General features: G+C 38.2%; 1 protein-coding gene across 3 annotated transcripts in view; it reads left to right on the plus strand.

Annotated features, from left to right (window-relative positions):
• Positions 1–5483: 5483 nt before the first annotated feature.
• The window catches only part of LOC124600577 (dipeptidyl peptidase 3), a 143186-nt gene continuing 130169 nt past the window's right edge, over positions 5484–18500 (plus strand). Inside the window, exon 1 of one of the 3 annotated variants that reach the window (XM_047136175.1) lies at positions 5484–5645. Coding sequence is in view for 1 of the 3 variants with exons in the window: in XM_047136173.1 (XP_046992129.1) it covers positions 5736–5974 (239 nt within the window). In the remaining 2 variants the exon portion in view is untranslated. The other 2 variants (XM_047136174.1, XM_047136173.1) reach the window with 2 other exon arrangements.

Here is an 18500-nt window from a genome sequence, read left to right on the forward strand (position 1 = left end):
CACATCTTGTTTCGCCTTATCTAGTTCCACCTGAAGGAGAGCAATCTTCTCCTCCTGTTCCACAATCTTCCTATCTCTTCAGAAAATCCTGCACAACCAATGAGTGTTGTTTATTTCCCCAATTCCCATGCCGCTACTGTCACCCACATGAAAGAAATTGCATCAGCCCTCACACCACACTTTGGAAATAACAATCCTATGACAAGTCATATATTTCTCACACATGGCAAACAAATTTTAGCTTTAGTCTAAGTTAAAACAATAATTACTTCGTAGACTACTCAATTAATATATTAATAACTTTGTAGACTACTCAATTAATATATTAAATTTCTCAGAAAACTTAGGCCTACTGTTCAGATACTAATTCAAAACTTGTGGAGAAACAAAAATGATTTAACTTGTATTGTTTATGTGATGAAACAAAAATTAAACAAAGAACTGAGCCTACACTACATAAACTTTTCATTTATTTCAGAACTTTTCACTTTGGGTACTTACTAGAGAAACAAATGGATAGCGTATAAGAATACACTAACAACACAAACTTTACTTTATGAAACAATCACCTAACTTACAGTATACCACAACATAAACAAATCCTAGTCCAAAATTCGTGGGTATGAAATTTTGTCTTCTTCCAGAAAGTATGCAAAAAATGCGAAACCTTCAATTGATAGTGACAATAAGTATTAATTTACTTATTTATGATGTAATGTTGCCTTAATTAAATGTTTTACTCAATTAAACACTTATCTTTATGAGGGCTATGAATGTGCACCATTCATCAACCAAAGATACTATTGTCAAGAATGTTGTAGGATATCCTTGAATATTCCAGAACATTACAGAATCTTCTAGAAGGCTCGAGAATGTTCTAGGCTGTTCCACTGTGTTCTAATTTTCCAGAATGCTTTAGAATGTTGTGGAATGTTCCAGCTCAGAAGGGTGTATACAGAATGTTTGGCTATTATTATATGTACAAATGGATGGGGAAAGTAAAGGACAACGAAATAAGCAAATAATCCTAATAAACTAAGGGTTTATGATGTATTATGACTGAGTAAATGAACACCTCATAACAGAGTTTTTGAGGATCCAAACTGCAGATATGCACTTGACAAATGCATCACATCAAGTGCTCCACATGACCATCGGTCACGTGATGGCAGGCTTCAGCACATTTCCTCATCAATGACCATACACGCTCAAAAATCCCAGGCATGTTCTCAATGTACTGAGAATCATTCCCAATGCATTCTCAGAGATTATTAACACTATCAACAGAGCTGAAATAAACCAAAGCTTTTAAATATCCCTACACAAAAAATCCATTTGGTTCAAGTTTGGGAATCTGAGAGGTCAAGTTATCAGCGAGCCATAGCATATACATTTGCTGTCAAATATTCGTCCCATGAGTTCCTAAACAGCCACAAGAAAGTTAAAGTTCTAGTCTGAGAAGATGAATAAGACATGAAGATGCATGAGTAAAGTTTATGGATGTTTCACTTAGCTTAATGTCTGTGATGTGCTGCTTCTGACATTGTTTAACTTGTAAGTAACTATGAATGTACCAACGGAACTGTTGGTATTGTGTGTTTCTTAGTTGCAAGAATGAAGGAATTCTCTGTGGTATCAACAAAATTCTCGAAGCACAGCAAGAGATTGTGCGGGCCTGTGGGATGGATGTAATAGATAGTTCACCCTCGTGTGGTTGTTATCAGAATTTTAAAGGATGGAGTTGTAGCTTTCAATTAAGGTATGGACTTGGGCATAGTCTGCAGGAGAATAGTACTAGATATGTAAGAGTGTGAGGGAGTTCAGAATGGTTTGATACATGGTATGAGATCTTAAGTGGACAGGTAAATGATCACTCCCAGTTAGATCTCTGACTTCTCTTTTTGTGCACATCAAGAGGTTAGAGGAAGCAATAATGGCGTCAAGAGTAGTCTCTATGTTAGGTTGGGTATGGACAGGGATGCATATATGCAGATGACCATTGACAATGTTGATGAAACGATGCCATCTCTGTTTTTCGACAGCTGAGTGGAAGTGAAACTTAACAGCAGCAACTGTTATGGACGTGTTGCAGGCTAGGTCTATGTAGGTTAGGAAGTAGTAAGGGATTGGTTGGCTAAACAAGGATTAATGTGAATTTTGAGGGAAAGTTGGCGAGGACAAGGTGCTCATTTGTGTTGTTTGGGAATGGTAGTGTGGTAAAAAGGTTATTTCTAGATAGGCGATGTTACTCCTCACAGGGCAATAACATCAGGATTATCACTCTGATGTAGGGAGTAAGGAGTCATGTGTATGGAATGGTGCAGTTGCAAGAAGCTTTTGTTTATAAGATGGACATGGATTTCGTGTTGCCTAAGGATGTGCGCAAGAAGTTTATTGGAATGGAGGGAATTAATATTTTGGCATACAATGCTGTATGTCTGCTGCACCATTTTCAATCAGAGAGGGCGGTGTGTGAATATTAGGTTTAAACAATGTTTCTGGGGGTCAAAAAAGAAATTTGATTATTTTTGCAAATAGATGAGCTGTGTATTGAGATGTAAGACAGTGCGAATGACATAGTGTATTTGTTTTATGATGTGTGGTCTTTCCAATGGGTTGAATATTTATGTGGATAAAGGTTATAGTACAGATAATGTCTTCAGTGGTGGCTGGAAGACGGAGAGAGCTGTTTGATGGAGTGGTTTATCAATAGTAAGTATGGTCACCTTGACTTAAGGTTTTTGGGAAGGGAGATTGATAGGATGAGATTGGTTTGTTGGTTTAAAGGGGGGGGGGGTCATCAGTCCCTGATGAAATTGGTTATAGGTGTTGCAGGTAGATGGGAAATGTAGGTTTGGGCATAGTTTGTGAAGGTAGTGTTCTTGCAGAGAGGACAGGTGACTGGGTTTCTGCAGTTTTTGGTGAGGTGGTCGTTATATTGTAGGCATTGCTGACAGCAGTATATTTATATTATTGTTCTAGTTGATGATTGACTTTCCATAAAATCTTCATAGTGTTCACACAAACCAGGGTGTATACATGGACAAGGAAAAAAAATTCCCGGATTTTTCCCGGATTTCCCGGTTGAAAACACACTTTCTCCCGGGTGAAAATACATTTTTCCCCGTGTTATATGAGAGTATACTTTTCCTCGGCACTGTAAAACTTATTAGTCTTTTGAATGTTTATGGTTTTATACACTGACGTAGAATTTCCTGGCACTTTAGAAAACGAAACTGGGGGGGGGGGGGGGGGAGGGGAGGGAGAGACACGTTTTAGAAAGATCTTTGATGTGCGAAAGCAAGATGTACGCTGCATATTTTCGTGTTACAAAGATATAAATTCGAATTCCACCAAACAGCACAGGTTACTTTCCAAGGCACTGAAATCGAGATTGCGACGGGCTTTTGTAAGCCAGTCATAGCTCATGTCATGTGATCTCGCCAGCATAGGACACGTGATGTAGTCAGCCAATAGCAAGATCACTCTTAGGTAGCGCGAACACACAACTAAGAAAAGTTGATGGTTTAAATTAATATACATAGTGTTGCTACAAGAAAAACAGAGGTTTCACATATAATCGTAGCCTCGAAGATTAATAAGCTGCAAGAGGAGCTAAGCTTCCACATATAATGTTGATCTTTTTTGCACGTGTTACACTTTAAGATATATCACACAAATGTGCCAGTAAAATTTTTAATAACGACGTAAATGTCTAATCTTATGGGGTCGAAATTCTTCTAGATGGTCGTCCTCAAAGAGTTGATTTTTAACTGAGTGTCAAACGCTCTGTGATTTAAGAAATTCGTCGTACATTCTCGCATATAGTTCATCTTGTGTGAAACGAAATTTACTTAGAAAGTAACGCTTTTCAAACCACCATCCGCAATGTTTTCCTGTAACCTGTTAGAAACTGATTCGTTTCAGCAGTTGCCAGAGAGCACCAGATAACAGGCGTCACTGCTCTTGCGCAGCTACGATGACACAGGAAGGCCGTATGTCACAAAAGAAACAAGACATCAGAGGACACTTCAAGTTCATAGGAATTTCATGAACCATACTAAAATGCATAATTGGGCTTATAGTGTAAATTTTCTTGAGTACCAATACTGTATTATCTCATGTTTGGTTCTTTATTATGGCATAATGCCATGCGAGCTAGAAGATGGAAAACGTGCAGCGAACAGTTGAAACTAGCCAACAGTGTGAAATTGAACACTTTGTTTCAAATAAATTGACTGCCTCAGCCCAAAAGATTAATAAAAGCCAAATCTCTTTAGCAAAGCGACAAAAATAACTTCATTGTTCTGCAAGTCGATTAATACTTGACCGTCAGAAAGGTGGAAATAAAACCTGAAAATAATAACATATTTTAGCCTTCCGTAATTATGTGAACATGTTTTAATTCATTTGATAGCTCCCGGCCACAGAAATCCGTTTTGTTTTCATTTGATGTGAGAGTAATAAATGAAGAGGAAACAGCAAAATCACTAAACGTAAACACAGGTCACGTGAAGACTACCCACCTCCACACCACAACTCAGACTGCTCTGTGCATCAGCCCCTGATCTACGATATTTCCGAACCGGGGCAATACTAGATAGTGGCGCCCAGCCACACATCCGTACACAGATGCGGGAGAAGGTACTACCCATACGCGACTCAACTGCGCATGCACAAGAGCCCGCCCGCAACTGCTCAAACGAATCTAATGTCAGCAACTGTCACGTCACGCTCATCGGAGGCAATTTGTCGTTATGAATCATTGCATAGTGTTTCTAAAGCCTTTGACACACTTTGCTGTTGGCAGACGCTTCTATGACCACTATGTTTTGTAGTATATGGCGGATTTCCTTTGCGACTTAAGTTTTATTTTCGTTTTTTCTTCCTCTTGTTAATGTTTTGTTGCTGCAGTATTATCCTGCAGACGCGGGACACAGTAATATCCTTTGTTGGAGTATTGGTTCTTACCAATCAAAATCACAAAAATTTAACTGGAAACTAAATGAACGAAACATTCCCGGAATTCTAAAAATTCCCGGGTTTTTCCCGGTTTTCTCCCGAATGAAAAAATTCCCGCGTTTTTCCCGAATCTCCCAGTTGTCCCGGGTCGTATACACCCTGCAAACGTACAGTAAGAAAACTGGGAAAGTTGGTATCATGCGTAGTTTGCATCATTAATACAAATATATATTCCTTGTATTTTATGTATCTTTTCCTTATTAAATATTATGGACCCTTTCGCAGAAATTTGTACGCTGTCTTCTGCGGCCTTATATATTGGTGTTGTAAAATGTGATGGAGGCGGATACAAATATTCTCAGTATGCACTGGAATGAACGTGGCAGTGGCAGTGGTCATGACACAGGTTCACACCTACTCATTGTTTTTGTTGCTATTAGACCTGCAGCGGCACTAAAGTGATTTTGTGCACATGTGACATCGAAGAACAAACGACAATGAAATTTACGTAATTCGTTTAATCCATGGTTGTAACCACACCCTTTTTTTCAAAAAAAAAAAAAGAAAAGAAAAGGATAATCTTTTCCGCCGTTGAAAATCTTTACCGCCGCTAAATCAAATATGAAGATATCGTCGTAACCGTGCAGATCGATTCACGCTGATCGAGACAGACGCCAAATTCGGTACGAATCTAGCGGTGTTGTGGTTAATGTTGCAAGGTGATGAAATAGAAGGAATTGATTTTATGTTTTGTTGTAATATTATGGTTATTGATGCAGTTAACAAGAATGACAAAGAATTTGATGAGAACATTGTTATACCAACGCTGGTCTAAAAAGTGTATGTTTGCGACCTCATGCACTAAGAAGATACAGGTGTCTCGTTGCAGTTCATTTTCTACTTCTTCGAGAACCGTTTCGATTGGGAAGTTTCATATTGGCAAAAGGCATCGTCCACAGTTTTATTCCGAACGTAACGGATATAACCAGACTGCTTGTAAAGGTTTGGCGCGGTGGGTTAGCACTGTCTGCTGGTGTTTTGTTGAAGTGAAGAGATACTTCTTTTAATTTGTTAGTGTATAGTAGTTTATGGTAGAAATAAGCCGGTGAATATCCGTTCTATGGGTTTGTCTCAGAGTGTTCGTACTGTCTTCATGTGTCTGTTTTAATTTTTAAATGTGTCCAAGGAGAGTGGTGGTTTCCAAGATCCACGTTGAATAATTCTCTGTGTTACAAGTACTGACAGATGATGATGATGTGTTTTATGTTTGTGTTGTCTTCGTATGCACGTTCTCTTTGTCATTGTCTCATGATCAAGTTAATAGCAGTTGTAATCGTATTGATGATAACGAAAAAAAGTAATATCCACAGTTGCTAACTTGGTAATTGCTGACTTTTGTCAATTGTGGTTCCGTCAGAAATAGCGACACTCCATATTACATGCGTTACTTAAATATCAAGTTTTTCCTTTTGGATTTAAATAGTTCCTGCATTGTTGCTTGCACGTATACCTAATTCTGTACTATTTGAAATTCCTCTGAAGCCTCGATTAATCTCCCTTTACATTTGCGATTTTCATTTCAGTTTTGGGCAAATAATTTAGCTTTCCAAGAGTTTCTTTTTCAGATTCAGCTTCAAACAGAGTTTTGTACTTATTTGTTTACTGAGTGACTAGGCTTATTCAGGCACTCATCTGGAACTTAAGTTCTTTCCTGGATCTACCTTGATGATATTCTGCCAGCTCACAAAGTTGTATCAGATTAGGTGTTAAGTTGAAGGCATTAGCCTACTGTTTTCACCAAGTTGTACATAGATAGTGTAGTACAGAGGAAATTGTGAACAGTGTCTTTCAGAAATTTATTCAGTGCTTCTGTGCAAATGGACTCTCACTAAATTTTGAGAAACACAGGATATACAATTGTTTACAGTAAATGGCATAACACCTTTGGTAAATATAGACTTTGAACAGAAATCTGTTGATTAAGGTGGAATATTCAAAATTTCTGGGGTTGTGTACTGATGAGAAACTGAATTGGAAGAAAGTTATTGAAAATTATGGTGATAAACATATCAGTAAGTTAGCCTACTATGCCTATTTTCATTCACTACTTTCATATAGCATCATATTTTGGGATAATTCATCATTCAGAGAAAAAGCATTCTTTGCACAAAAGTGTGTAATCAGAATAATAGCTGGAGCCCACCGAAGATTACTTTGTGGGCATTTATTTAAGGAAGTGAGGATATTCACAGTAACTTCAAAATATATATATTCACTTATGAAATTTGTTATTAATAACCCAGCCCAATTCAAAACTGATAGCGAAGTGGATAGCTATAACACTAGAAGGAAGGACTGTCTTCATTATTCTGGCTTAAATTGTATTGTGTTATGAAAACTTATGTTTAATTGAAACATTCGACATCACTATGAAATGTTGTATTCATGATCTGTGGAACAAATATTGATGTAATGTAACTGATGTGCTCACTTGTCTGACAGTAGACATTTGAAGTATTTGTCTGCCTTCCAGATCATGAAAGAATAATGACATTACCCACATCATTCCATGTCCTTGTCGTACCTGCACTTATTGCCATCGTCAGCAATATGTACTGTACTTCACATAAAACATGAGGTGCAGTTCCAATCATTTGTAAATATGGTGCCAGCTGTAGCTGTTTGTTCTGAACAGTCTCTTTGAGAGGATAGTGTTCTCTGGTGAAAGTGTTGAAGGAATGTTTATGTTTTGGCAGTACATTTTCTTTCTTTCATTTAAGATCGTTTGGTCTGTATAATTGCTTTTGAATTCAACTGAGATGGTCCAGTAGTTGAGGCACATGAGTTACATTTGATAGGAGCATATATGAAACCCTGTTTCCCCATCCAAGCATAGGTTTTTCACGAGATTCCATATAAATTGAGAATAATGCTTGTATGCCTCCTTTGAAATGGAGTTCAGCTTTAGAGGCTCATTCTTGTGGGAGCTTTTATAGGTACAGTTATCAGACTACAGTATTCTAATGTTGGACGTAGGTCCTGCATATACCACTTCAGCCCAGGCAGTGTGCATAACTAGTCATTGCAGAATAAATACATTGTAACTAACATGTTTAATTGTTTAATAATAGAAGGGTCTAATGCTTTAATCAGTAATTAAATAAGTTCATGTCTTATCAGGAAAATTGTGGTTTGTCACGGTGGAGTTCTTGGAGAAACAGCACAGACTCACATGAGCAAGGATGGGTGAAGGAAATTGTGCCCTGTTTAAGGAAACCACCCATGGACATTTGTGTGCAATGGTTCAGAAACATCTCTCTTGTTTACATGGGAATTTGTCATAGTGTTGACCGGTTTGTTAGCGAAATGATGTGGATCGAGTCAGTCATTATTTTTTTTTTTTTTGTCTTACTCAAGGAACTACACCTAACAAAAATGTTTATTTTATTTATTTATTTATTCGTGCTACCCGTTGTTAGACAAATTTATGTATGGAATAGAAGTTATCCAGGACAGATTGAGTTTAGGTTAGTTCTAAAATTTACTTTGCTACCTGTCAGACATTTTATGTTGTTGAGCAACCAATCAAAACTTTTCATATTGAACTCCAGTGAGCCATTGACAGCTTTAATAATTGATAATGACTGCTGTTTGATCCTCTAGTGTTGTAGATAGGGACATCACTGTTCTTCTCAGCTTGTGATGGATTATTTATGACATTTCAGTAGCAAATGTGTGTTGTGACAGTTCATTTAAAATGGCTAACTCCTTGGAGTACCTACATAATGACTGTGGGTGACCACCACATTATTCTTACTGCCATTTTTGTGCACTCGGTAAGTACCGAGCGAGGTGGCGCAGTGGTTAGCACACTGGACTCGCATTCGGGTGGACGGTGGTTCAATCCCGTCTCCGGCCATCCTGATTTAGGTTTTCCGTGATTTCCCTAAATCGCTTCAGGCAAATGCCGGGATGGTTCCTTAGAAAGGGCACGGCCGATTTCCTTCCCCATCCTTCCCTCACCCGAGCTTGCGCTCCGTCTCTAATGACCTCGTTGTCGACGGGACGTTAAACGCTAATATCCTCCTCCTCCTCCTGTGCACTCAGTACTTTTTTTAAGTGATGAGTTACCCTAAAAAAATTATTCCATAAGACATTGTTGAGTGGAAACATATCAGGAGATTGGTTTGTTGTTTCCAAGACTAGCAGTTACACGAAGACAAAAATAGTTGAACTTAATTGTTTGAGAAGCTCAGTAAGATGCTTCTTCCAGTTAAAGTTGCTTTTTCTGGGTAAGTGCTCTACCAGCTGAGTTACCCAAGCACAACTCATGAGCTGTCCTGATAGCTGTACTTCCGTCAGTATCTTGTCTCCTACCTCCAAACTTCCCAGAAGGTCTGTGAAACTGAGAGACAAGCTCTCCTGGAAGGAAGGATATTGCAGAGAAATGGCTTAGCCACAACCTGGAGGATGTTTCACAAGAGAATTTCTGTGAAGTTTGGAAGGTAGGTAGCTCGTGATTTGTGCTTGGGTATCTCAGTTGGTAGAGTACTTGCCCACAAAAGGCAAAGGTCTCAAGTTCACGTCTCAGACTGGCACACAGTTCTGTTTAAGTATGTTTCAAAGCAGTTCTTTATAAATCTATTGATTCCATAAAACTTGGTTTTTCTAAGAATGTAATATGATCTACGCTATCAAATGAGTTTGAAAGAGCACAAAAAATTTCAAATTGTGATTTTTATTATTTGATGTTTATAATATTTGATGAGCGAATGTGTTAATTAGCATTCTCAGTTGAGTAACCCTTCTGGAATCCAAACCGTGATATGTTAAGTAAATTGCTTCTACTTGGATGTGAGATTGCTATTGAATATATCACTTTCTCTGGTATTTTGTATCATTAAGAAAATTGAATGATTATGTAAGTCTTTCTTATTGCCTTTCTTGTGAAGAGATTTAACAATTTCATATTTTAATCTGCCAGGAAAAATTCTGTGCCAGTGATGCATTGCATGTATCACTAAGGATTTATTTATCAAGTTGGAAAACTTTTCAGAATTCTGTCTGAAGTTTCGTCGGCACCATATGGAATTTTGCAGTGAAGGATGTCGGTGCCGCACCCAGTACCTTAAAGTTTTGTGGAATGACATTTTTAATAATTCTCTTGCTTTTTCAACTGAACCATTTAATCCTATTTTTGCTGCTACATTTAGAAAGTGGTTGTTGAACAGTTCTGAACGCTTGACGAAATCATAATTTCTGTTGATGAACATATGTTAGCATATTTTTAGAGAGTCCTTGACTGCTGCCTCTGTTATGGTGCATCTTTAACAAGTTACTACCAGTTGTGCCATTTTGGTTCTATGCAATTTTGTGGAATCATTTATCAACCACAGTGGTTTGCTGAGCCCAGTACCCAGAGAAATTGACATAAAAATTTGTCACACCAATTTTATTCCTTTATTTTCCTGTATCTTCCAGGATGGAATTTTTGAACTCATATTTAACCTTCCAATGTATTTATGAAGTACGACAAATAACTGTTTGTTCATTATATCAAACATGGATCGGATAATCTTGCTAGAGGATAATGAACTGGAAATGGTATGGGTTTTTATGCATACCATCAGTGACGATTGTTGGGTTTATGTGCTATTTACACTGAACATTTTCTACAGGCAATCAGTTAAAAGCCTGACAACATGCAGAATGCAGCTTGTAGAATAGATGTATTACTTTTTACTTATCGCAAAACACTAGTAGAATCTGAATCATTGCAAAATTGTGGTGAGTGAGCTTATCTATTAAAACAGTGTTAAAACTAATGACTAATGGAAGCTTCTCTGTTGTGGTACGGGTAACTCATTTACACGAATTGCATCATATTTACAATATGAACACATGTTTTCTCCCCATGTACATTGTCCATCTGCTGCTGAACATTACCTCAACTAGCACCCATCAGAGTTCAAACCTATGATGTCCTCCCTGCTCACCTTAATCAACCTTAGACTTAAAAGTGGCCATCCTTTGAGGAGCAGACTTACGAACACATCAAGGGTACACCCATGGGAACCAGTATTGCTTCTTCCTATGTCAGGCTTTCCAGGGATCCTTAAGCCTTCAGCCCTTGGTTTGGTTTAGGTACAGTGATGACATCTTTGCCATAAGATCTCATGGTGAGGCTAACTGTTGAAATTTTTGGAATCTCTAAATACATTCTCCCAATTAAACTTCATACAGTTATCTGTGATCTACTGTGCCCATTAAACCCACAAACAAACAACAGTATATACTTTTGAACAGTAGCCATCTTTTTCATGTCAGATGTTCCGTCCCATACAGCATTGGTATTAGAGACAAATATTTTTGTTCGGATGCAGAATCTTTCTTTACATCAATAAACCACCATTGTCTCAGCTTTCACAGTACATACTTATCCAACCAGCCTATTGTGGGCTTGAACATATTAATCGTCAGATACTTCGTCAAGGTTATGACTTCCTAAAATTATGCCCTGAAACGAGGCTCATTCTGTCTGACATTTTGTCAGCCACACACCTAGAACGTCTTTCATCCTTTCCCCTCCCCCATATCCAAATCTTCACAATATCTTGGTCAGACCCTATGCACCCATTTTGCTAGCCTATGGCTGCTACTTTTGTTGCCGTACCAACTGTAAAACTTGCATGTTGCACTCTCCTACCACCCCGTATAGCAGCTCTGTAACTGGCAAAACATATACTATCAAAGGCCACCTACAAAACGACACATGCCATGTACAAGCGGGTATGTAAAAAGTGTTTGGTCTCCTATGTAAGTATGACAACCACCAAGTTATCATTTAGGAGGAAAGAGCATAGACAGAGGTTGTAAACTGTTACCACACAATATCCTGTTGGAGCACGCTCTACATTATGACATTCATGACCAGTTTCTCAAAATTCCATAGGTGGGAACTGGCGTTACAACATGTGATTGGTTCTCACCACCCACTTGCCCCAAATTTATGTTAATTTTTATTGTCTCTCAGCTTTTCTTACCAATAATCATTCCTTTCCTTCATTCCCTTAAATCTTTCTGCATCTTTTGTTTTCTGACCTGTCTATTTTTTTTCGCCCTGTCACCTGTCTAGCATGCATAATGCACTTGGCTTCCCACTCTTACTTACTCTTGTATGATGATTTTATTGCAACCACCATCTTGCTTTTTTACCCTGCCTTCTACCTATAGGTTCTCAGATTCTTAACCCATTTCTGCGTGAATTAATTTGCACTTCTCAATTTTGCAAATCTGATATTTATTTGTTCATTGTTATTAATGAAACGTACATCAAGAAGCTAAACAAAAAAAGTAATTAATAATTTAAGCAAAAGAAGATATAGCATATGTCATGCTTGGCAGATCATACATTTTAAGTGAAATACATGACAGTAAATAAAATAAAGCAGTGTACATCATTTACATCATGTTTAGGCAATAGCATTCATTTTCTGTGATATGGTACAAAGTACTCTGTGCGCAAACTATCACCACATTTGCAGCATATTGTTCTTTGCAGTGCAGCATCTTCTTTTTTCTGTGGCACCATAACTATCAGATTTTTTTTTTCCTCCGTCCCCCTCATTGTAAATGATGTCATGCAGGGCGACCAGGACTTCTAGGGATTGTTGCATTGGAAGTCAGGTGGACATTTCACAATGTAGTGCTGAAATCGTGGTTGTGGCATATTCATACCTGTCTTTCTGTAGAGAAGTCGCAAACTACGTACAGACACTTCCATGAGCTACCGTCAGTGCCGTCTTCTGATGCTCACTCTGTGTGACGCTGTACTTTCATCCCTTCAGTCAGTTCCACCCATATTTTTGTTGTATTCTCCAATACAATGTGGTCATGGTACAACATTTCTTTTTTCTCTTGTCTTGAATATCGGCTCACAGAGCTCACTGGTAATAATCATTCCACTTACCCTTTTGCTCTCCTAATCAAAATCTCTCTTATTCCTTTTGGACATTATTTAGGCATACAGTTCACACGAATAGCACCAGTAGGAACATAACTTAATTCTTTTAGGTGAACCAACAATGTTGGTGATGTAAACAGATTATCAAAATAAAACCTTTGGGGAAGATTTATACTTTTGTCAGAAGTGAATCAATCATTTGAACTAGAGATGCAGCAGATTTTCCAAATGCTTTCTCATATGTTTTGTTCCTTTATGGATCAGTTCCTTCATATATTTCAAACTGCACTAGATAACCCATGTTTGTGTTTACGCACCATGATTTGTACCCAGATCTAATGGATTTACCTTTCTGAAATTATTTGCATCCACGTCTGCAAAAATACTTAATCATGCTCTTATCACAATCCAAATCTTGCTCCGGCTAAATGTGGAGAGAAAACACTTTTCGTAACATATCTGTTAATGGCTGAAGCTTACACATTTTATTGTTTACTTTGATTTGTGTGTTATCATATGAGTGAATGAAACCTGTAATTGTTTCAAATCTGTCTCCTCTTGTCATATTGTGTACCATTTCATTTCCCATGTCCAATCATGAATCTCAGAAACATCTTGTGCTATACAGAGGATTAAAGCCCGCAAGAATTAGAATTCCTTGAAGATCATTTACCTCTTCATGTGTTATTTCAGGATCTGGACAGTCCTTGAATAAAGCGTGTTTTGTAGATTCAGTGCTGGAAAAACTGAATTGTTTGAACATTCCAAAACAGTTCAAAGCACTGAACTGGAGACAAGCTTCTGTATTTACTGCACTCACTCTCAGGAAATAAAGCATTGTCACTTTGCAGACTCTCCCTTCTCCAATCTCTTATTATGTAGTTTTCGTGATCTGTAGCTTTTCTGTTTTATCTGAAATGACATTTCCTGATGCATCATCGTGAGAGCAGTCAGTCTCAGGTTCACTACCTAATCTGTTGTTGTTGGTCAATACCACTTCTGTACCAGCATGATTTTGCCTAGGCCCAAGATTATGTATTTTTACACCCTGCTCTTCTTCACCAGAATCTTCATCTGACTCTACGTTAGCTTTAGGAGGCTCAGTAAATGCATTACATCTCAAGAATAGCCAGGATTTCATGCACAGACAGGCTTCTGAGAAAGAAGGAAGCATTATACTGACTGTTCTGCCTAGCATAATGTATGTGCAACCCTCTATTAAAAACTGGATTTGGAACCATAATGATGAATTACATTTGTGGCTAACTTATATTATAAATTTCGGTGCCTTTAACATTATAATTAAGCAAAAGTTTTAAAAATTGTGTGGTACATTTCGTCAGAAAATAGTACTTACTTCTTATTCCAAAAAATAATCTTATTCCGGAAAAGTCTTCAGTAAATGAACAATCAGACACTGTCATCTTCCTACTTTCTCTTCTTAAATATCAACAAAATAGCTTCCTCAACTGAGAGACGTACAACAGTAGGCATTCCAAATGCATGCATTGTTGCCAACAAGAGAAAACTGGTTGAATGTTACATGGCATATGTCACATTAGGCAGAAACGGGTTAGGCACCAAAAATCAGTTTTTCCTTCTCACCCCATCCAGTAAGTCTTTCCCGGACCCAGGATTGTGGATAACTTTTCTGTAACTCTCCCCATTTTGTAATCATCCCCCGCCCCCCTTCCTTTCCCTTCAAATTTTCTGTAATCTCTAAAAGCTTGCACATTTCCATATCTTTTACAAGCATTTTCTCCTGCCATTGTTCGGTGACGAGATTCTATTTACATACCCATATTATATTTTCAAAAATGAACAGATTGTTTTGTGTCTTCCATTCATTGCTGCAGTTGGCAGTATCATACTAATGTTTACCAACTTCTTTTAATGCTTGGGCCTTTAACAATGTAAAGTGTGTATTAGGAAATTAAGGTATATAGAATCTGCTGGAAGGCATACATTGATTTCTCACATGATATCTTATGTAACAGATGATCTGTGTTTCAAAGGAGTTAGGAATATGTCACAGGATACTTCAGTGGACCAACATCAAGGAAATCTGCATGTAATTTTACACTTTATTTTGCTGTCTCATACGTAGGGTAACCGGCACTGTTTTTCACTTATTTAAAATTGTTTGCTGTGCGAGAGACTAATAGTAAATGTGACCTTAGAAAGGGGCCACTGCTACTAAATACTCTTTGCCAAATCAGACCTGAATTCGAGCATGATCTGATGATGTGTTGTTTCGAATATCAGGAGGTTTATTTCTGTGTCACCCCTTGGAGAGTTTCAATGATTGTTGAATGTTGTAACCCTGTATGATCTTCCTGTGAGAATGATTTAGTCTTTGAATACAATATTTAGTACAAAAACTGTCCTTTTCCCGACTGCTTAATTTTGCACCAGACAGGTTAAGCGACTGAACAGAAGCTTTTGACCCACATGGTGTTTAATATAGGACCACGCCTGTCTAGGTTTTTAGAATAATCGTGGGTTGGTGTATGATGCTTACACATAACTGTCCCCAGTGACATATTAATTTCTTCTAACTGTCTATATTTCTTCACCATTGTCTCAGTTGAGAGTGCAACACTCTCTGCTACCTCAGTATTTTCTAGAAGTGATTATAAAACCAGGGAGGGTGTCCCCTGTTCTAAACAACTGAAAAAGTACATTCTTACCCAGGCTGCTATGCATGCCTAAGCTTCGCCCATTCTTTCTCTACATCTGACGAGTTGGTTTCGGAAGGAGGATGCTAACGACTCCTTACCTCTTCTGCTAAATATGAAAACTATTCAAGCTTTCTTGATAGATTTATTATCTGTAGTAACCATTAATGTGAAATTGTGGTTGTTAATCCTTGTCTCTCATTAATTGCACTGCCAGTAGTCTGGTATGTTTGCAACGTTGAAGGTTAAAATATTTTCTGTTACATGTGAGTGGTTGAACTAGTTAAAAGACTTTCATGGAGAAAGTATTCAAAATTACTTTGCAAGGTACTTTAAAGGCTCCTACTACTATTTTATGATCTGGTTTCTTCTGTGAAACAAAGCTTTTACTTATTGTTGTAGAACTTTTCAGCTGATGAAAGCATCTGATGCCTAATTTGAGGATGTGTTGGCCAATCAATTAGTGCCAAATAAATTTGTTGTCAGACAGAATTATAACATTGTTAGATGTATTTATTATTTATTTATTTATTTATTAAGCTTTCCTGGAGTCCTTGGTATGATTGCTTCAACAGTTGATATTTCAGTATCTCTACTTTCTTGGAAATGTTATGTTCTAGGTGCATGGATTGATGTGCGGCCGTTAGTGGAATCAGAAATTTCTTTGTGCCTAAAAATAAAATACCATGTGCTTCCCACATGTACTTTGCTACCCTGGTATCTGCTTTCACTGAGTAGCACAGGTGACATTAAAAGGAGTCCTTCTGTTAGCCACATCATATCACTGGTCTAGAAATCTACAGTGAAAGCCTGTCGCAGAATTGACGAGACTATTGTTGAGACCGTTCACCTGGCTCGAAACCATAATGCCCAAGTCAGTTCTGGGTACGATACTGCAGATGGAAAGCAGTCCATGCACTTTGCACGAGCGAGGTGGCACAGTGATAAGACACGGGATTTATATTCCGGAGAATGGTAGTACAAGTTACTTTCTGGCCATCCTTATTTAAATCTTCCATGATATCAATAAATCACTTAAGGCAAATGCTGGGATGGTTCCTTTGAGAATGGCCAAATTCCTCCCCATTCTTTCGCCACTCCGAGCTTGTGCTTTGTCTCTACTGAACTCATCGTTGACAGGACATTAATACTTAATTTTCATTCCTTTTGTGTGCAGCCTTGGCCACTTCTAGCAGCTCCTTATAGGAATTGAGGTCAGCCTCAGAAAAGTTAATTCTTATATAAACACTGACATGTGCAGTTAAACAGTTTGCATGACAATTAGAAACCTGTACATATATTTTCATGGACTTAGCTGAACCAGTTGAGCCACTCACACTTCATGGACTGACTCAAAGCTTCAGCTTGCTACAAGAACTTTTATCAAGTGATTGGTGGTTGTTGTATTTAATATAGTATTACTCCATTTGAATGTCACTATTATTTTTTTAACCCAAAACTTACCAGCATTTTGTATTTAACATATCGGTGTAAACATTTGTAGTCAACAACTGTTCCTTGTAAATGATTGATATTTATTGAGTGGCAGCAGATCAATAAGCAAATAGAAAAAAAATTGTACTTTACTGTGAGAACATAGATATGTAGCTGCATGGTAAAAGGTATTTTTATATCTTTGTTGTGCTGTAATTTATTTTGTCCATCTTCAGTTCATTGTAATTTCATTTTGGTGTACTCTCGTGTGCAGATATCTGTTTTGATATTTCCGTTTGCATGCTATGTTTGTTTTGGTTTAACTTCTGTTTTATTTGATGCAGTAGGAGGAGGGAGCCAGAGGTAATAGAATTATGAGAGTCTGATAGGCATTGAAGGAGAAAGATAATCTACAGAGAGTGGAAGGATGATGCTGAAGGAATGACTTAATGTTTCCTCCTTTCTTAAGGGCTTGCATGTTTCTAAGCTTACACAAATTGAGCAAGAATTTCAGAACTGAGAGGAAGCCTTGCTCGTGCCGGAGACTAAAACAAGTAAAAGCTACGTACAGTATTTGATGCAGTAATGTCTGGAGGCTAGAAGACGCAAACACCGTAAGTTACTACAGTTGTTGGAACAAAGTTCATACAGGTGAAATATGTGCACACAGAAAGGGGGGGGAAGAGGTATCAGGACAAAGGCAGACTTGAGTGGTGGTGAAGGGAGCCAGCATAATCGGACAAGAGAAACTCATTTCTGGCCACACTTGGTGGTAAAAGAATGTCAAAGTGGTCAGGAATGAAATGGTAATGTCGTACCTGGCACTTGCTAAACTCCACTGCACTGATAAACAATTTGCTGTACTTAGTAATTCAGGTCCCAATATCAGTGAGGCGAACCAGGCGTCTAGAATCAGACTTTGCTGAACCACAACAAAAATCCTTTGAAGAAGCGCAGTTCGAGAAAGGGGTGCAGGAGGTGCAGCAGAACCCATCTCATTTGCTGGACTGTGAGAAAACATTGAAATTGGATACAGGCATGGAACCCTGCTATTAACACAAACTCCATTGAAGTATTGCAGCTAACAAAATAAGCCATGTGGCATTGTGTGAGGTGAGCTGCCGAGAGTGCTGCCAGGAGATGTTACTTCATCAGAGCAGGAGCAGAGCCTGCGCAAGCAATAGTTGGGCCGCATGGCGGTCAAAGATCTACCTGTGACGGAAGAGACCAGCATGGGGGTGTTGGAGAAATACAATGAAACATTGGAGCTTGGCTGAACCCTCTCCTCCCTCAGCACAGCACATTGAGAGTGAAACACTGGCACAAACATAGCAGAGGGATGCTTGAAGCTGATTAAGGATGCCTGCTAGGGATCATCTGAATTGTAGCTGGGCAGGGCCATGTGGTGGCGTAGGATGGTGCCATCTGTTAGGTACCGCAAGGTATACGGTGTCTGGTGTTAT

The sequence above is a fragment of the Schistocerca americana genome, chromosome 1 (assembly GCF_021461395.2).
Source record: "Schistocerca americana isolate TAMUIC-IGC-003095 chromosome 1, iqSchAmer2.1, whole genome shotgun sequence".
In the NCBI taxonomy this organism is placed as follows: Eukaryota; Metazoa; Arthropoda; class Insecta; order Orthoptera; family Acrididae; genus Schistocerca; species Schistocerca americana.